Source organism: Podarcis raffonei, chromosome 11 (assembly GCF_027172205.1).
Source record: "Podarcis raffonei isolate rPodRaf1 chromosome 11, rPodRaf1.pri, whole genome shotgun sequence".
Classification (NCBI taxonomy): Eukaryota; Metazoa; Chordata; class Lepidosauria; order Squamata; family Lacertidae; genus Podarcis; species Podarcis raffonei.
This window is the reverse complement of record NC_070612.1, coordinates 28,082,463-28,103,578: the sequence shown is the minus strand read 5'-3', so window position 1 is coordinate 28,103,578 and position 21,116 is coordinate 28,082,463. Positions and strand designations below refer to the sequence as shown.

Below are 21,116 nucleotides of genomic sequence, written 5' to 3'. Positions count from 1 at the left end.
ACAGTCAGCCTAAATCTATACATATAAATTAGCATCTGCAAATGTTATGCAAATCTTTGTCACGGTCCTGTGCCTTTAGGCTTTTAAGGATTTAGCAATGCCCTTGGTTGGACTGCACCCAAGATTTTCATTATAATTCATAACTCATATGCATGGCCATCCATAATAGTAAAAGGATGGAACAAACCAAGAACAAAGACACATGGTCCCTGAAGACAGCCAACAAGAGCCAAGTAAAAAGCAGGCAATTTCTGCTTCATTTTGGCGTTTTATGTACAAGCATGTGACAATATTGTTTCTGGGAGACAGAGACATTTCCTGTACTATAAATGTGTTCCGTACACATTTTCTCTTATTTCTGAATGGAAGGCAGAAGAAAAATCAAATCTATTCAGTATTTCATACGTTCCACGCATTTACATTGTATGCTTTTGTTTTTCTTTTCACTCAATCCACCATACAAAACTCATCACTTCAACTCATCCCATCCAGCGCTTCACATCCAGAAAATTCCAGGCCACAGAGAGGTTATAAGTTGGACATAATTTAGTGATAGAACACAAGCTCTAATTCCCCAGCTTAGATTTTCTGAATACAGAGCCCTTCAGCTGTGATTCTTGTTCTGGTATCTGGTATCACAGATACAAATCTGTGACACAAGTCAATGCCTCCATGGTCACAAAAGGCCACTGCAACAACTTTTGAGAAATCATTATCTTAGGCAGTGGTTCTCAACCTGTGGGTCCCCAGATGTTGTTGGACTACAACTCCTATCATACCTGAGCTCTGGCCTTGCTAGCTAGGGGTGATGGGAGTTGTAGTTCAACAACATCTGGGGACCCACAGGTTGAGAAAGGCTGTCTTAGAGGCAGAATAAGGTGACATCCCTGATGCATCAGACTTCTGTACTCAGTAGAAATTAGCACCTTATGCCTTTGTCCTCCTCACGCTGTTACACCATCCCCCAAAGCCTCCATAGAAGCTTCCCCTAATCTGGTACCATCCAGGTGTTTTCAACTACAGCTCCCATCATCCTGGCCCAATCACTGGCCATGCTCCGAGATGAGCTAATTGGGATTTGGAGCCCAAAACAGCTGGAAGCCACTAGACTGGGAAACGCTGCTTTGATGGCCATGATGCCTAGGTTATACCTCTGATGCCTCTGAGTGACAGTAGCCGGGAATCACAAGTGGGGAGACTGCTCTTGTGCTCAGGTTCTGTTTTCAGGCTTTCCACAGATATCTGGTTGGCCACTGTGAGAACAGGATGCTGGACTAGATCAGCCACTGGGATGAACCAGCAGGCTCATTTTATGTTCTTACTAAGCCAGAACAAATTATTGACTGCTGGAGCATCCAATGAAAACGAAGGAGGAATAAAGTAAACGTCACTTACCAAAGTAAGTATCAAATCCTCTGCGGGTTGGAAGGCATTCTTTTCTGTACATTCCTAAATGCCATTTCCCCACCATGTGGGTAACATATCCTGCCTCTTTAAGTAGCTCAGGCAGGAGTTTTTCATGCAGTGGGACACAGCTGGGCTGACACGGCCAAATTATTTCATGCTGTAAACCTGTATGGATCTAATGAAAACAAGTGTACCTTACACATCGGTTACAGCATAATTTTCTGATGCTCAGACAGTGCTATCTGCACAGCAACACATTCATATTTAGAGGAAAACAAATCTAACATACCCAGATCAATAATGAAACTTTAAATACATCACATCTTAGAAATACTGAAAAATAAGCAGCAACTGTGTGCAGGGTGGGAAATCACTTAAAAGTAATTGGTGTACATTTTCAGGACATCTAGGCTATGAATCCAAATGAAAGGAAGCAAAACACAGAACTGCCATTTCTATCACATAGGAGTTACCAGGTCTATCACCAGAAAGGTACCTGGTGCGGCTTGAAAACGGAGCTGTCACCCAACTGAAGGATACTCAACAGCGTCATTCTAATAAATGTTTTCTTAGACGCAAGCTCCACTGTGTTCAGTGGAGCTTACTCCCTGGTCAGTGTCCTCATGGAGGACCGCAATATCTCAAGAAATGCCTCTCTCCATATGAACGAACCCAGACCCTGCAATCACCATCTGAGGCCCTTCTTCATGTGCCTCCTCCATGAGAGGTCCAGAGGGTGGCAACTCATGAATAGGACTTTCCTGTGCTGGCTTTCCGCTTGTAGAATGCTCTCCCCAGAGAGGCTCGCCTGGTGCCTTTATTACCTATCTTTAGGCACAGGATGCTGGACTAGATGGGCCTTTGGCCTGATTCAGAGGGCTCCTCCCCTGTGTAAGGGCTTCCGCTTGAACATTCGTGCTTCTCCCCACCCCTTCTCCACTGTGTGCTGACTGAAATTGGCCCTGAGGGGGTCTGGAGAACCTCCAGAACAGCACACGGGAGGAAATGGGGGTTCATTCTGTCTGGCAAGCTGATATGTTTGTGCAGGTGGAACATCAGTAATTGTGCAATGTTGACTTGCACCCAGTGACAGAGCACAAAGGGGTACAAATGTGTGCATAGACTGGGGCCCACAGTAAGTTACTCAACCTCTGGAAAACCTTTGCAGCCCAAAGGTTGGATCCAGAATTTGCCCACCCTCTGCAGGCCACTGTTGACAGGTGGGCAAGGCCATTCATATGTCAATCACCTGGCATCATATGACAACAGGAAATTCTAATTTCAAGCTGGTGGCAGGCACAGGTTTCTCTCTGTTCTTAGAGCTGTAATGCTTAGTGCTAAGATGGGAGACAATAGATCCCTTATCTCCAACTTTGCCCTTAGAGCTTAGATTGGAGATGACAGAGCTTTGCTTCTGACATCATATGATCACATACAGGCACAGTTTGCTTCAAATGGTGTTAACAACCAAATTAGACCTGAGGTATGGTGGCTCCCCCATGTTCCTGTAGGCAGTCACTGCTTTCAGTCATGAAGAGGGAATGAAGTTTTGTGGCCTTCCTAAAGTTGGAATCTGATTACTATTCAAAACAGAATCTCATGATCATCAAATCTGTCACATGCAGGACTATTAAAACATTCTGTTCCCTAACACTTTGCATTCAACTCCTCCATCAAATGCCATGTACACCTGTACAACATTACAACATACACTTGTGAAATGTTTTGCGCTTCTCTCAAAGTCCTCCCCAAAGTTGCAAGCTTCAATTAAATGCAAAATCTGTTTCCAGCTTCTGAACCACTAACCACAGAAATGACAAATACTTGTATCTCATTTTTCCAGTCATGGTTTCATTAAGCTATTTTGGAAGGCAGTTCTTAAAAGAGGAATACCAAATGTATCATAATTAGCCAAAATTATATCATCTAGCAAAATGAGGAGATTTTTGCCAGCCAAACATAATAATCAGAAGAACCAGTGAGCTTGAAGATTACCCAAATGGAGGATTCTAGCTGGCTTTAGAAAGCAAAGAAACAAGGGAGCTACTGAAACTGAACATAAACATAAAATGGAAATATAATCTGAAAAGAAAATTCACTGTTATTGCCAGAAAGCCCAAATGCATTATTTGACTTCCTTAACAGATGACCCACCAACCATCTAGAGACAGCAAAGATGAGTTTCATGAACAGCCAGATTTATTAAAAATTCTAAAGAAAGCAAAGCATCAATTTACATATCTTTGCACGCCTCTCTCAAGTAAAAATCACTGTCAAATATGTATTGCACATTTAAAAAACACTATGAAGGTGCTCTAGTCTTCTGGTTTTATTATACTTGTGAGAAGGTTAATACGAAAATCTTCAAAACTGTCACATGCAACTCTGAACGGTGATCTAACAACAGATTTATGATCAAGTGTAAGGAAGGAATAGCAGAGGACTAACATCAATAAGATACTGGATTAATCTTTCTTTAGGTGATTTTTGAAAATGGTTATGAACTGGGAACCAAGCAAGGCATATTTTCCATTGGGCTCTTTTCATGTAAAAAAAAAAAAGTATTTTAAAATGTTTCAAAATCGTCCACTGTTCTCCGCAAATTCTCTAGCCTGCCCTACCAGTGATGGAAATGGAGTGCCACTTGCTAGTGAGGGTGAAAAGCACCTGGTGGCAGGTTTTCATGAGCAACTGACAGGGGCGGTCAATATCACTTGCCAATGCAGTAAAATATAAATTTCCATTTCTGATTGGAAAGCAGATGGCCAGGCTGAATTGACATAGATGGCTTCCTTTCAGGAAATAAAAAGCTCTGAAAATATATATGAAACTATAGGGCAGTTTTAGCAAGACAGGCTGGTGATCAGCAGAGGAATGGCTAACACCCCAGACTGTTTTTTACTACTAATGTTTTAAATTAGCTTTCCCCCCCTTTTATATCAACCAAAACAAAGAGGTGAACTAGAGAGAGAGAGAGAAAGCGCACACGAAGGCTCCTTAGACAGAGGAGAGAAAGATCACTGTACTTACCTTGTGCTCATTCCCCAGGTTTTCAGTTTATGGACAGACTGGCTGAAATAAAAGGGCTCAAAGTAGCCATGTGCTCCCATGAAAGAACAAAAAGAGAGCCTTGTTGATCAAGCCAAATGTCTATCTAGTCGAGCCTCCCATTCTCACTGTGGCCACCCAGATGCTCATGGGAAGAATATTCAGCTATAAAGCATCCAGCTCATATGATGCGAGAGGCTAACACCAGGCAGAGTGAGGGTGGGGGCCACCCCAAAGGGTCAACCCCAAAGGGAAGACACCAAATGGAACTGTCTCTTTGGGGACATCACAAGGTTTTGTTGACCTGTTGTTTTAAGCTAGACTTATATAAAAATATGAAGTTGTATAACTCCAAATTTTTCTGCAACCTCCTAGCTTATATGAGTTGTGTAGAATTTTTATTATCTGCTGGTGGGGAAACTAGTGGAAGGGGAATGGAAATTGCTTCATGTTCCAGGTGAGGACCTGTTGCCTTTGATCTCGTTCCTCTGGGTGGGAGACAGGAGGGAAATTAGTGCTGTATGCCAGGTTTGTAGCACATTTCTATTCTTCAGGCTCTGGCTATTATAATACGGGTTTCATGCATATTTTGTCTGCTGGCTTCAGGAAGATAGAATTGGTTTCTACCCCCAGGGAGAGCCTGTTGGTAAAATCTGCCCTCCTGTGTGAGAGGCAAGAATTAAATGTGCACATCATAGGTGAGCAAGATTAAGAGCTTTTTTTTCTTTTTCATGCTGCAGAGCTGATTGGTGTTGCTAATATACAGTGGTACCTTGGGTACATACACTTCAGGTTACAGACTCCGCTAACCCAGAAATAGTACCTCGGGTTAAGAACTTTGCTTCAGGATGAGAACAGAAATCGTGCTCCGGCGGCATGGCAGCAGCAGGAGGCCCCATTAGTAAAGTGGTGCTTCAGATTAAGAACAGTTTCAGGTTAAGAACGAACCTCCAGAACGAATTAAGTACTTAACCCGAGGTACCACTGTATATATATCCAACATGACTGTTTTATTTTGTGGTTTTTGCTATTTTATATCATTTTTATTCTGTTACTGCATTTATTGTATTTTATTGCCTATTTCTTTTCTGTTATGGAGCACCCCCTGTTTGATAATGTTTTGTTCTTGTTGTGAGCCAGTTTGAGCTCAGCTTGGCTGTTAGAAAAGCAGCATGCAAATACAGTGGTACCTCGGGTTACATACGCTTCAGGTTACACACTCCGCTAACCCAGAAATAGTATCTCGGGTTAAGAACTTTGCTTCAGGATGAGAACAGAAATCGTGCTCCAGCGGCATGGCAGCAGCAGGAGGCCCCATTAGCTAAAGTGGTGCTTCGGGTTAAGAACAGTTTCAGGTTAAGAACAGACCTCCGGAACGAATTAAGTACTTAACCCGAGGTACCACTGTATTAAAGTGGGAACTGGATGTAACAGGTCTCTCCCCAACTGTGATTCCTTGCAAGCGTTCAGAGGCCTCATGCTTCAAAGAGTGGATGTAGAACACAGAACATCCTTGTGAAGAAACCACTACCCTATACTTAAAACGGAAGAGGAAATAAAATTGCCCTCTGGGTCACTATTAGGAAATATGAGATGACCACCTTTCATTTCAGCCGGGGAGCAAATCAGGGAGGTGAGCTGTGCCCTCCAGGGCCTCTTCCAGATATACCAGCTCTCCTTCCCTTGCTATCATAGCAACTGACCACTAGTTACTGTTACAAAAGCAAAAGTCTAAGACATCTCTACACATCATGAAATAACTGGGTCACCAAAGCCCAGTCAGGATGAAATAGGCTGGGATCACAGCAGGGCAGATGAAGATCAAAGGGCCAGAATAAGACATGGTCCAAGGCAAGAAATCTGTATTGTTCCCAGCCTAATTAGGGAATCCAAGGAAGCTGAAGCAAAGGGTATGTAGAACCAGCCAGGCCCCTATTGATTTCTCAGGTCACCCGGTCATGATTGGTGAAAAATGCTGCATATCCAGTATCAGGAACCATAGGGCTGCTGCAGAACATTTCCCCAAATGTCCCAGTAGCAGAGTCTCTTATGGCTTACAAGGTCTTACCAGAACAGCTCCTATCTAGAAAATATTTTGTTTTTAAAACCTACTGAAATAGGAAAAATGCAGGAGTAGATAAGGAGAACATCTGGTCAAATATTTAGCCTCTGGCTATGATCTTCTTCAAAGGCTGTAAAGAGTGATTAACCGCAGGGAGAAAAGCAAAGTAGGTTATGGATCACAGATAAAACAAAACACAATTTGTGAAAGGCCTATATCTAAAAGAAATAACTGCATAATGAATTGAGCAAATGAGTTTTAAAAAGAGAAACATGTATTACATTCATTCCTTTATGAAAATAACAGTAAGGCACCTGTACTAGGAATGGTGAATTATATCTACTAAAGATCGGGAGGAGAGGGGGGAAGGAAGTGGCTTTGTGGTTAGTCTTGAAGATGGGGACACTGCTGGCCCTTTCACGACATGTCTGCAAAACCCTTTGCAGGGGTGGGGGACTCACGCTGTGTCCCTGAGTTGCAATATTAACAAAGTAAGAGAAATATTTGAGAAATAGCAACTTAGTACTCAAGAATACATTTTTTAAAAAAGCGATGTTGTATCTCATGTTAACTATTACCTGTTCCTGTATCTGCTACTTGGATCTGAACTTGCAGCTGCAAAGCAACTGGATAACCCTTGCAAAAAAAAAAATAATCCTTGATGTTTGTGCTAATAAACCCCAAAAGTTGGGGGGAAAGGAATAGAAGCTCCACAGCAGAGATAGTTGCAAGTAGTAAAGGTTGTGCATGCATCTACCTACCAATCAGATGCCGACATGTAGCTCAGCACTAGCTTCATTGACTGTTGGAAACTTTCCAGCGTTTCAGACAGGGAACTCCCTCAGTCCTGACTAGAAATACCGGGGACTGAACTTGGACTATTATGCAAGCAGAGCAGATGCTCTAATATTGAGCTACAGGCCCATCCTAAGCTATAGAGCTTTCCAGAGTGTGAAAGAGATGGGGCATAGTTTAAGTTCTCCTTTTCTCAAATTGGTCATTGATGAATGAATGAACTGCAAGTAGCATACAGAGTCCTAACTATGAACAACTCTATTGTCATAAGAAATCAAAGGCTCCAATCCTTCTTCCTTTGTGTGTGCCATCTGTCAATCCATATAGCTAATGCTCCCAGGACAATATGTTTGGAGAAGGCAGGGGGCTGGAATCGACCTCCTTCATCACCAGTCAAATGACTGGTTGCACCAACCATCTTAATCAGGCTTATATTCTCAATTTATAGGTGGGTTTGCAATCTTGTATAAGGAAGGTTGTGATTTAAACAATATTCATTGCCCTGTTTTGCACATAACACTAGGGCATGGCTTATTAAACCATGGCACAGCATTATGTGTGAACACTGCCCAGCAGCTGAACTTTGTTTTGTCTATTACCTACAAAACCATGATCTGAAACCATAGTTATTGGCTCATAGCTTAGTTTCTTTTAAACATGGCAAACTGAGCACTTTTCCTTAACCACAATTTATATGACCACCCAAGCTCACCAAACTACAAAGGCAGGATGCAGGAGCAGCTGGAAAACTGGCTAACAGTAGCAGCTGGAAAACAAACCAAACTTCAAAGACTTTTGGTTTGTTTGATAATCTGTGGGGCAACTCATGGTTTGTAAAACAAAGCAGAGCTTCAGCATGGTTTATCATTACGTCCAAATGAAGCCACCTCTTATTGGTGGCAGTTTTTTGGGGTCCCAGGCAGGGGGCTTTCACATCAGTTGCTTCCTGATTATTTTAACTAAAGGAGGCAGGGATTGAACCTGGGACCTTGTGGATGCAAAGCATGCCCTCTGTCGCTTAACTAAAGTTCCTCCTCACTGCTGCTAAAGAATGAGATGCAGTCCCAGAACTAATTCTCCAGGTTGCCTAACAACAGCTTGAATAGTGTCCAGCCTGTGGTAGGACTAGCTAACAGTAGCATCTGCTTGTGTAAGCAGTTTCCGTTGCCAGCAGGATAAGGTAAAGGAGCGTGAGTGTTGCAGCACTTTAGAATTCAATCGGTTTGCTACAATATGGGCTTCTGCAAGAAATGCCACCAGTTGCACCATTTCTTTTGCTTTCTCCCTGCACCCCTGCCCCAAATCCAAACACCAGGCTTCCTAGCGGAGTGATTGGCACACATCCACTTTATGAGATAATCCCAGAATCATAGGCAGCAGGAAACACCCACAAATAGAAAGTCAGTTAGATCTGAGGCAGCCGCTGAAACTTGAGGAGAGAAGGCTAAGTTTTAATCAGCTGTTTCCGTTCTCAGCTCTGCTGATAAAATGTTTCATTCATGATGCTGACATGCAAACCAAAAGGAGCTTTGTGGCTCCTCCTTCCCTTAAAAATATATGTTGTTCACTGGAAAACACTGCTTGCTGATATGCAAAAATAAAGTATATTATTACACGTTGCATTCCCTAACAAATTATAGAAGTTTACAAAAGACACAATCCTGACCTCTTACTGAAATGCATATTAAACAGCCACTAGAGGTCTCCCCAAACCAGATAATTATCTATTCCTATGGTATCTTTGCACTAGGAAAACAATACAGTACTAGGAATTCGTTGTGCATTTTTGCAAGATATATCATTGGGCTAAGGTTTACAGGGCATACGGGCTGGAAGGGGAATAATAATAATAATAATAATAATAATAATAATAATAATAATAACAACAACTACTTTTAGAACAACGGGCAAAGAAAACTAGAAATACGTTGCCCAGAAATACAACCCCCAAACCTCAACCTAATTTCAGATAAAAAAAAATTTTTCCCTTCCAGTAGCACCTTAAAGACCAACTAAGTTAGTTCTTGGTATGAGCTTTCGTGTGCATGCACACTTATTGTGCATGCACACGAAAGCTCATACCAAGAACTAACTTAGTTGGTCTTTAAGGTGCTACTGGAAGGAAATTTTTTGTTTTGTTTTGACTATGGCAGACCAACACGGCTACCTATCTGTAATTTCAGATAGTCAGTCAGCTCTGACAGGAAACTGACGTGACTCTTTTTGACTGTAGCTCGTCACGTTGCTGGACAGACACAAACACACGTGACGCGCTACACGAATGAAGCGCTCTCATGATTTGGGCGTGACTTTCAAATCAGAAAAAAAAATTACATATCCCTGATAATTAAGATGGGTCAATACGCAAAGACCTCAGCAGTTCCTAAGTTTTAGAAACCACTCATTCGAACTGCAACCGCGAGGGCTAGAAAGTTAGGCTTAGATTCTCACAGGAATCCACCGACGGCAAGGGAGAGATGCCGGGGCGGGAAGACACAAGTACCTCAGCCACAGTTTCTACACGTCCCTCCCTCAGTCTCTAAGCCCTTCGCGTGGGCAAGTCCAATCCCGCCGCGTTTTCCCGCCTACCTGGTACCTGCCGGTGAGCAGCTGGCTGCGCGACGGGGTGCACAGCGGCTGCGTGTAGTAGCTCTCCAGGCGCACGCCGCCCGCCCCCAGCGCGTCCAGGGTCGGGGTGCGGATTTCGGAGCCGTGCCAGCTGACGTCCCCCCAGCCCAGGTCGTCGGCCAACACAAAGACCAAGTTGACGGGCCGCCGAGGCGCAGCGCTGGGGCACGTGCGCGCCAAGCACAGCAGCAGCAGCAGCCCCGGGGGCGAGCAGCGCCCGAACACCCACTGCTGGAGCATCCCTAAGTCCTCCGCCAGCCCCAGCAGGAACTAGCAGGGCAGGAAGGGCACAGGGACCTGCAAGTCTGCCTCCGAGGGCAAATGGTCCGCCCACCCTGGAGGAAGCCAATCACAGTCAGCTCCGCCCCCCGGAGCGAAATGAAACAGGAACCACCAGCCTGGCAGTCTCCCTCTCCTTCCCCAGCCTGCATCTGTCCAGAGGGCTTAAAGAAGTACAGAGCAGTACTGTACATGGTCCGGGGTTAGGGGTGGAAGGGGATGCCCCAGGGAAGACCTGCTGCTGCAGACCAGCTGCCTCATCCTTCTGGTGCCTTCCCTAGGCTTACGATATTGTTTCATTCTCTTGTTAATTGTACTGGTTAAAATGTGCATCTCACAAATGGGCTTCCTTTAGTAATGTTTTATTTTGAAATCTTGTAAGGGAATGTTTCAGCTGAAGTGCAAGAGCCATAAAAAAGAAATAATCTGGTAAAAAAATGGAAATATTAAAGCAGAACACAGCAGCATTATTCTATGAACGGCCCAATCCTTTGACTTAGCCCAGGGGTCAGCAATCTTTTTTTTGGGGGGGGATGAATTAATTCCTATGCCCCACAAATAACCCAGAGATGCATTTTAAATAAAAGCACACATTCTATTCATGTAAAAATACACTAATTCCCGGACCATCTGTGGGCCGGATTTAGAAGGCGATTGGGCCAGATCCAGCCCCCGGGCCTTAGTTTGCCTACCCATGCCTTAGGCACTGTGCTGAGCTGCAGTGAGTTAAGATTACAGGCCCTACTGGAAACCATGACTATTATCTGATGGCTGGGAGCCCAAGGTTACTAGGACAGTTAAAGCCAAAACCTGTAATTCAGGCTTAGGTAAATCTAGTGACTGCAAATGGGTGAAGGAGGGAAGCCTCAACTTAAGAACTCTTATAAGTGTGCTCTGCACATCCTGAACCCATGTTGAGAACAGCAGAAATGGAAGAATAACAAGGTTTATTATTGTAGAAAACACTAAACTAACAGGTGCTTGTCTTATATGGATCTGGTGTTTATAAAGCTGGCTTAGAAGCATAGGAATCTTACTTTATTATTTCTCTTCTGTTTTACATTGCATGGGGAAAGAAAATCTCTAAGCAGTTTACAGCACATCATACAACATCAAATACAAATATTACAAAATACTAGAAAAGAACATTGCAAATAACAATCATACACAAAAATGTAATAAAGATCCACATTTAAAGCAGCACCATTAACAGTGAAACAAAATATCAACATCAGTAAACATTACAAGTAAAAAATCAAAGACAAAAGTACAATCAGAATTCACATATTAAAGCATCATTTGCTAAGCAAAATAACTAAGGAGGCAGCTGTGCCTAAACTTTCTTTCACAATAGCATCTCCCAAAAATAGCACACTCCCACATGCAAATCTCACTCTCAACCATTCCCACCAACCACACCCTTTATTTCCAACCAACCACTTGTCACAAAGTGAATTTCTCATTTGTGAAGAATCTATGGCAGCATTAAACATTTTGAGACCCAGATTATTCGCCTACCTCCACCCACATCACTACAATGCCAAAGAAACAGCAACACAGCCACTTCCTTCTTGCCTTACTCTTTACTGATTCAGTCACTTGCTTATAGGCAACTTTTTGGAAGCAAAAAATATTATTTCAATTACCACCTAATAATGCATTGCTCGTTTTCTTCTACTAGATTGATAAATTCATCAATACAAACTTAAAGGGGGTGGCAGCCTCCAAGTACCCTCTGGGGTACTTTCTTCAGGGTTGACTCCACCACCCACCCAATAGTCTGCCAAACTGCAGCAGCACTTTGATCTGATCTGTGGGCTATGATGCAAGTCAGTTAGCTGCTACAGTTTTCACTCTCCTCCTCCGGACCAAGGACAAGATGTATTTTCCCTTCACATTTCAGCTAATTTGTATGCTTGTCTCTGTTCCCTCTCTTTCATTTAACAATCAGTTATAGCACAGCCCAATTATCAGAACCTGATTTATCCTATGCTACTTCAGGCTACAGACGCTTCAGGTTACAGACTTCGCTAAGCCAGAAATAGTATCTCAGATTAAGAACTTTGCTTCAGGATGAGAACAGAAATCACGGCAGCGGGAGGCCCCATTAGCTAAAGTGGTGCTTCGGGTTAAGAACAGACCACCAGAACGAATTAAGTTATTAACCTGAGGTACCACTGTATACATTAGCAGGCCACATGTGGACACTGAGGGTTACCAACTAGATTTTATTTTTTTGTGAGTTTTAAAAGGATAACAAGGATAGAAGTCTTCTACTAGTGAAAAAAAACCAGCAGGAGGCTAAGAACATTATCCCTATAGGACTGCTTCGAATCAGGTAAGAAAAAGGACGTACAGTGGTAACTCCGGTTACAAACACCTTCAGTTACAAACACTTTGGGTTACAGACTCCGCTAACCGGAAGTAGTACCTCGGGTTAAGAATTTCTAGAGTACCATTTAGGTGGCAATCCTAGCTTATCCTAAAGACAATCCGTCTCCACCAACTCTTAAAACATCTAGTCCTCAGTCTGCTCTTCAGTCTGAGCTACCGGTACTTGTATTTACTGTAGAATGCTCTAGGAGTCTGGGACCTTATATTTGCTTGCTGTTCTCCTATCTTGTTCTGGGATGCACCTCACTATACTAGGCCTATTGGGCCTGGGAACCTGACAGCTAGGGATCTGACACTACTGTAGATAGTGTATTAATCAGAGGCTATTTTGATGAGACTGCACTATTATTGTATTGTACAGTATATAAAAATAATTATTTGTGGGGTTAGCTGTGCTGCCCAGTGCAACTCTTCTTACTGAAATATTTGTAAACTTAAACCAGGCACAGGCAAACTCAGCCCTCCAGATGTTTTGAGACTACAATTCCCATCATCCCTGACCACTGGTCCTGTTAGCTAGGGATGGTGGGAGTTGTAGTACCAAAACATCTGGAGGCCGAGTTTGCCTATGCCTGACTTAAACTTTAGGAAACCGGTTAAGAAAAGAAAGTAAGGTCTCTCTGCATTTTCTTGCTTTAACTTGTGTCAGTTAGTGTGCAACAAGTTAAGTAATCTAGGCATGTCGACAATATTTCTCAAGGATAACTGCTAGAGCTACCTTTCTTACAAAACCACTGAATTACAATCTCCATCTGCTTAAAAAATTGGCGACATGAAAACATGAACAAGGGCTTTTAAAAAACTATATTGCTTTGAAAGGAAAAAGTATATGAATTTTAATAATGCAAGGAACAAAAATATATGATATTCACCAGGAATTGCAAACATGTATGAACTTACATTTTATGATTATTCAGCGAGTGAAATCACACCAATATATAAAAGGCCTGATCTATTCTACTCACAAACATATCCTTAATTATATTGTCCCCTTTTAAGAGGCTTTAATTGTAAACTGCTTTGGGAGCCAATCCTGGCATGTTATAATAAATAAATAATCTGTAAAGGACTCCACAAAGCACAGGCTTAAATCTGGGGTAGGGTGTGTATGTGTACCTCCCGTAGTAGCATCTATGCAAAGTGCTGTGTGCAAGCTACTCATGCTCCAAGAGCAAGTAGCCCACTCATGTGGTGTAGTAAAGACCAGTACCACCATAACAACCTTCTCCAACATTGTGCCCTCCAGATGTTTTGCACTAAAAGTCCCATAAACCCCAGGCTACATGGCCATATTCTAGAGGGCAGCAGGTTGGGGATGACTACACTATGGGAGATATCTATCTATCTATTATCTATCTATGTATCCATGTATGGACCTTCCGTTCCACATAACGGCTGGACAAGCACCTAGCTGCAAGGGGTAGGTGGAGCGATAAAAGTTTCCTTTTGTTCGCAGTTTTATGAGTTCTATAGGTAATGAGGCAGGAGAGAAATTGTGCCCTCTTGTTTATATATTTTTGTTTCTACATAAAATATGCTTAATTCTATTTTTTTTTAAATAATTTTTATTCATTTTCCAAACAAATTTTATACAATCAACAAATTATTTTGCACTCATTCTTCAATTTTTGACTTCCCTCAGTTTCTCTGTCAATCTTTCGTAAAATTTCTATTTATTGACGCATTTCTAAACATGATATTGCCTTTCCCAACTCCTTTTCCTCTTACTCTCTTTTTTGCAATATTTCTTACTATCTCACAGAGTCTCTTCAAAACCAACAAGCGTTGTCTGTACATCACATATATTTTTCAGATATTCTGTAAATTTCCCCCAGTCCTCGATAAACTTTTGGTCTTTCTGGTATCGAATCTTCCCAGTCAATTTGTCCAATTCTGCATATTCAGTCAATTTCCTTCTCCATTCTTCCACTGTTGGAATTTCTTCCTGTTTCCATCTTTGGGCCAGAAGTATCCTTGTGGCAGTCACTGCATATTGAAACAGTTTACAGACTCTCTTATTAATTTCGTTTCCTACCATTCCTAATAGAAAGGCCTCTGGGTTTTTAACGAACGTATATTTCAACATCTTTTTCAATTCATTGTATATCATTTCCCAGAAGTCTTTCACCCTTTTACACTCCCACCACATATGATAGAAAGTACCTTCTTTTTCTTTACATTTCCAACACTTATTGCATGTTTTATACATTTTGGCCAGTTTAACTGGCGTTATATACCATCTGTAGAACATTTTCATTACATTTTCTTTTTTAAAAAAATGATATTTATTAAGATTTTTCCATTATAATACATCAAAAAATAAAATAAAAAACGAAACAAAAATTTTTAAAAACACATAGAATTCAACATCCTTATTTTCAATGACATATTTCCCTGACTTCCCCATACCTCCCCCTCTTGTATTCCAATTCAGATTGTTGGTTCAACAAGTTCTTGTCCCCAATTTTTAACCTTTTTATATTTAATTCATTTTAGAAAAACCAATTTTAACTTATAAACATCAATATTTAAACAACAGTTCAACAAGTTCTTGTCCCTAATTTTTAACCTTTTTATGTTTTATATTTTATATTTAGTTCATTTTGAAAAACCAATTTTGCCTTATAAACATCAATAATTATACATCCGTGCTTATTCTTAAAGCCTTTTCCTAAAGTCGACCTAAATTCCCTTCCACGATTTCCTCAATTCTCATACAAATAACAAAACAAAATAAAAGCAAAACAAATTATAATTATACACCCTTTGGATTCCCAAACTCCACCCCCCCTTTTCCCGGTTCTAATCCCCAATAATCGTCCATCAATCAATCTACTCTCAGCCTGGAGATCTCACGTCCGAGGCTCTTAATTCTCTCTCAATTCCTCTCTGCCGGCTTTTTTGATAGTCCTTGGTATTAAACACCAAATCTCGGAGAAGCTCTAGTCCAATAAAGTCCATGTTTCTTCCAACCAGACCTCCATACTTAAAAGTGGAGCCTAAATCTTGTTTCTTACTCCTTTCAAATCCAAATGTCTCCAAAGCTCCAACTTCCACCTTAATCAGATTTGTAATCCATAGGTCTTCAGATCTCCACACAAGGAGATATCTCCATTCTTCAGTCTCCAATTCAAACCAAATTTTCACCATCAAGTTCTTATTTTCCTTTGCAGCCATCATGTCAGGCCTCTGGCTCTCCTTTATCATCTGTAAAATTACAGCTCCTCCTTCCTTTTTCTCAGGAACAACATAAATCTCTTTCTTCACACTCTCAAAGCTCTCAAGTTTCTCTTCTTGTTCAGCTGCATGGGCTTCCTGAGACAATTCCTTATCAGATTCAATGAGTTTGTTTACTGTTAAGTCCAGAGTTGTAACATTTGTAGCCAAAACATCAATTTGGCCTTGTAACTTTCCCAAGAGAACAAAGACTCTGTCCAATTCAGCTTGAATTTCCCCTCCTTCAGCCATTCTTGTGATGTCCCAAAACCCCCTCTAGAGGGATTTTGGTTACTTAGTATTCTTTCCAGTTCAAATCCAAAAATCAAATTAGTTTGTATCAGTTCTTCCTTGTTTCCAACAAAATATAGTCAAATTGTAGCAAATATAGCCAGCAGAAGCAACAGAAACAAAGTTCTCTTTTCCGTCTGACAGCTAATTTGACAGCTGTCAAACTCTTCCAATACCTTCAACAGGCTCTCTCGCGGATCGCTCCCGGGTCCGGGGGGGTAGCACTTCAGCTCCCAAAATTAGCTCTTATCCTCCAGTAAGGTTTCTTCTAGTGCCAAATCGTGAAATTAATGTCTTTTGCCCAATAATAAAAGAAAAAATTCTCTCGACCTTAGTTAGCAGGTCCTTGCTTTAGATTGTTTACAGGAGGAGGAGGCTGACTTCCTGTTTACACCTCCTCCGATCGTACCTAATTCACTGAAAAATTTTCTTTGCAAATCCAATTTCCGTACTACTCTCGGGTTGTTATTTTGAAGTCCAAATCACAAGAAGAAGTCAGCGCTCTCCGACCATGGCATGCGGCTTCACTCCACAGGAGAAGCAGTCGACTCTCAGCACCGCGCCGCTCGCCCCGTCCCCCGTTCCGAAGCCTTTAAAAAGGCTCCTTCGCGGGTCGGAGGGCGCAAATGGTGCCCGCCGAGTAACCAGGTTCACAGGCTTCACCGCCTGTGATTTTTAAGGGTCTCTGCGTCGCCACAGCGGAGCCGATTCCCTCCGGAGCTCGGAGGGAATCCGCCATTAGCCGTTGGCGCTAACCCGGAAGTCTCCATTTTCATTACATTTTCTTTCAACGCAGTACATGCCGTAAATTTTAACCTTTCATTCCATAATTTCATCCAATCATCATACTGTATATTATAACCAAAGTCTCTTGCCCAGTGTATTATTACTCGTCCAAATTGTTCTATTTCTTCTAAGATTCTTTCAATACTTTCCACTGGTTCTTCTACTGTCATTACCAAGTCATCCGCGAATGCTTTAACTTTGTATTCATTTTTCCCTATAGACACCCCTTTTATATCTTCATTTTTTCTTACTGATTTTAGCAAAACTTCCAGCACCATAATGAATAATAATGGCGACAGTGGGCATCCCTGCCTTGTACCCTTGGTTATTTTAATATCTTCTGTAGTATAGTATAGTATAGTATAGTATAGTATAGTATAGTATAGTATAGTATAGTATGCTTAATTCTAATCCTTTTTAACATCTAAAAGAATGTATTGGCAAACTAAGATGTAAAAAGTGATTGATTACAAACAATGCCATCTTAAAAAAAATAAAATCAGATCCTGTCATGGTTGAAGAAAATAGGCCAAATAATATAAAGTATAAGAGAATAATTTTGAAATGGATTTTTCTCTCTCACTCCAGCTAGCACTATGGGCAATCCTGTCAGCTTCTATATTTTATTGCGACCTGCTTTGTAAACAGATACTCAGATCTGTACAATGTAATGTCAGCTTGCATTAAATCATTGGCAATAATAGGTGCTCATTATTCAAACTATGTTTCTACTGGCATGTCTTATTTATGCGTCAGCTTCTTTACTGAAGGACTTAGATGTATCACTTTCTGTGGAAGATTCTGCACTTTTGAGCAATTTTTGTTTAAGTGACCTTTAAATAGGACAATGAAAATTTAGTGTTGAATAGTGTGAGCAGGGACACAGAATTGTTTTGAAAGTTATCATTAGCATTAGGTTTATGAAAAGGAAAAATTATGGCTTAAGTATGAAATTAATGTTTTATGGATTTGGTATCCAGCACAGGCTATTCAACCAAGGCAGACAGATTTTTCTGGAAGGGCTAGCCCACCAGCCGTGAAGTTTCAAATGAGAGATTTGTGTTGTACAGGTGTTCAAAGAAACACACACACACACACACACACACAGATTCCCTATTTTCTGATATAAATCACCATCTAGAGTACCTAGAAATCTAGACCCCTGTGGTGTCATTGGTTTTATCTCCAATTCACTTTCCGAATTTCCTTTTTTTTAAAAAAAATAGCCCAAATGGTGTGGACCAACTAGCTCTTTTGCAAATAGGGATCTAGGAATCTGTCAATTTTAGTCTCGCTGTTTCTCATCCCCCCCTCCCTATTTTAAATTTAGCTCTATGAGTTCCACATCAATTCACCATTTTTCATATGTCCCCTAGAAGATTCGACAGTAATTTATTGTATGCAATTTTGCCTAATACAGTATGCACAATTTGGCAAAGCAATTTCCCCATATATAATGCATTTTTGTATGTTATTCTCACAGATGGATGCATTTTTATGCACACTTAACCTTAGTATATGCATTTTTGTACACACGATTTGGTTGGAAAAAAAATGCCCCCAAAATGGGAGAATTATGAATTTCAAAGGATAGCTATCTTTTGGTTTGTGCGGTGTTTCAGAAAGTGCAAATGAGAAAAAACAAACTGAATTGAATTTCTCCCCCATCCTTATATGCAATGCAAGTTCAAAATCATTTGGGAGGTAAAACTGTCTTCTAAGTGAATTTCTGATTGGTTACCTAGACCCTTGCTTCAGATATGGAACTTATTTCACCATTGCGCCAACCTAGCTAGGAGGCTTTCACTGCTTTCAAATTCCCATCACTTCATGGGCTTTTAGCCTCAGTACTTTGTTCTCCTTTGTGATCAGACCATCATTTCTACAAAGATTTGCCACATGCTCTGTAGCCCAGGACTCCTGCCACTTGCTCAATCATACTGCAACAATCCCATTTTTTTACAACATACTCAAGACTGTTGCTGCTGCTATTTACTGACTTGGTATACATTATTTGCAAGAACTGTGTATAAGTAACAGTGGTTTCTTAAATTGTTCCTTATTCTTAATGATTAGTAAACATAAAGTACTATTTTGTTGCATATTTCATGTGTAATTTGCATTCAACTCAAATGAAATATGCTAATCAAGTATTGACTCTTAATATTGAGGAATTAAATGCATGCCTGTTTATATTTTAGCACTTCCACCCTTCTGCTGAAGCCGTGTTCTTGTTGGTTCGGTCATAACCAATGGTTCCTGGATAATAGTTGCTTGATAATTTTTGCCTAGTAGTTCAACTTCCAGTTTCTGTCCAACTTTACTGAGTTCCACAGGGACATATGCAAAAGCCAGACTCTGCTGAGTGCTGTAGCTGTAACATCCAGATGTGGTGTTGCCAATAACCTGAAAAATTACCCAAATATCACAAAGGTTTTAGTGCATGGAAGCCTACACAATTTATGTAGGTTGTATTATTCAATAAAACAGTCAGTATGTTAGAAAATCAAACACATGACTGCACGTTACATAGTTATCTTGTCTGCTTTAACAAAAAAAAAAGGCTGGAAGCATCTCAACATAGAGAATAATTTGTGCCCTGGAAAAAGATATTGCACATGCGTCACCTGTTCTTGAGTAGCAACATAGCTTGACCGCTGCATACAAACCTACCCTACAAACTTACACTGAAGCATAAAAATATATCACATTCCTCAAGTAATAAATACAGTTTTTAGAATATTCCCCACTCTAAAGAAATAAGTTTCATTTATATAAATGAAAGCTGTTGATATGGACACATGCAGATGTATCTAAAAAGTGACTCAATATTGTAATAAATTTTCCATTTTTAATTTCTGAGAGATATTAAATTAAATCATACTCAGAGTAGACCCACTGAAACCACTTGAGTTATTTCAGTCCATTGATATGAATGCATCTCAAAGTATTAATTCTCTTTGGAAATTTGACACATGAAGGTGGCACAATCTTTGTGTGAACACAGGTATTCAAACTTTTTGGACCTGGAACCCTCCTTTAACCCCAAAATGCAACTGAGGACCTACTTCTTAATTTTTTAAGCATACATTTGTATGAAGGTAGTGCTGCTATTGTGACCTACTTAGGTCAGGATGTGTTTTCTCCCTGCTTTCCTGTTTCCTCCCAGCCTCTCTCTCCCTCCTGAATTATAAGCTGTGTCCAATTTCAGCAGGCTGTCTTATCTTGTCTGCCTGAAAGCTGGGTGGACTGGAGTCCTCATTTTGTTTCAAAGTGGGAGGGGGGAGCACAGAGTACATCAGGACAGTCCTCATCAGTCCTTTACATAATCTTTGGGTCCAAGTTGCTTAGAGCTCTGAGAATTAACACAAGAACTTTGAACCTTGCCCAGTAACAAATTCCTTTTGTTGTGAGAAGCCCAGCAGAGGACTGTGAGAACTGCCATTGGTAGAAATTGCAAAGGGGTGGCATTTTTTAATCTGTTATAGCAAAAATAAAAACATATGTCATTCACATATGCGTATTTCCTTGCACAAACATATGCTGGTGTTTGCAACCCTTTTTAAACTGTGTGCAAACTATCTTTTGTTCATTTTGAAATATGGATGGGAGCACAATATGTTCTAAAAAACTTTGCTTCAGTTTTTTGAAACAAAATCTATGCTACATGCCTTGTTATTATACCAGACACTTTCATTTCCCTCTGGATCAACATTATCCGTTTCCAAGGTGAGATACACAAGTTGCCGTTCAAGCCCCTTTTCTTTAATCTGCTTCAGTGCTTGCTTTCCTATGAAGTCTGCTGGCTGGGAAAAAAAGATAATGATGATAAATGATTAGTCAGGCTCTGTGACAGGGTTATGGATGCAAGCATTTAAATTTGCCTTCACTTGTTTTTCCATCCATTATTAAGCTTTAGATAAAAGTACAAATTAAATTAAACCATTGGGCTTCTTGAATGTTATTTCGTCTTGCTCAAAATGTGGATATGTTCAGTTATTTTACCTCATATTTGTCTACATTTGTAGCCTTTAAGCGCTATACATTCTGATTATATACCTTTAAAAATATTATACTGAAAAGAGATCAAGCTTCCTCTTGGCTACTTACATGGGGAAGTAACAGCAGAGTCATTTATAGAAAACTATTGCAAGAAAGCCCACATCCCCTTCCCCTGCCTCCTGATCCCACAAAAGATAGCAACAGCAGA

The 21,116-nt window shown here is 40.8% G+C and overlaps 2 protein-coding genes across 4 annotated transcripts in view; both read right to left on the bottom strand.

Moving 5' to 3' along the window:
* ARSB (arylsulfatase B) overlaps positions 1-10,250 on the bottom strand; it is a 65,211-nt gene extending 54,961 nt beyond the window's left edge. The window contains exons 1-2 of the mRNA XM_053409157.1: positions 9,902-10,250; positions 1,396-1,582 (exon numbers count right to left, since the gene is read on the bottom strand). Coding sequence (XP_053265132.1) covers positions 1,396-1,582; positions 9,902-10,180 — 466 coding nt within the window. The 5' untranslated portion in view covers positions 10,181-10,250. The remainder of the gene's footprint in view (positions 1-1,395; positions 1,583-9,901) is intronic.
* An 8,299-nt stretch (positions 10,251-18,549) lies between these two features.
* Positions 18,550-21,116, bottom strand: part of DMGDH (dimethylglycine dehydrogenase) — a 42,487-nt gene continuing 39,920 nt past the window's right edge. For 2 of the 3 annotated variants that reach the window (XM_053408073.1, XM_053408072.1), the window contains exons 15-16: positions 20,578-20,712; positions 18,550-19,312 (exon numbers count right to left, since the gene is read on the bottom strand). In XM_053408073.1, the coding sequence (XP_053264048.1) occupies positions 19,097-19,312; positions 20,578-20,712 (351 nt within the window). In that variant the 3' untranslated portion in view covers positions 18,550-19,096. The remainder of the gene's footprint in view (positions 19,313-20,577; positions 20,713-21,116) is intronic. The other variant, XM_053408074.1, reaches the window with a different exon arrangement.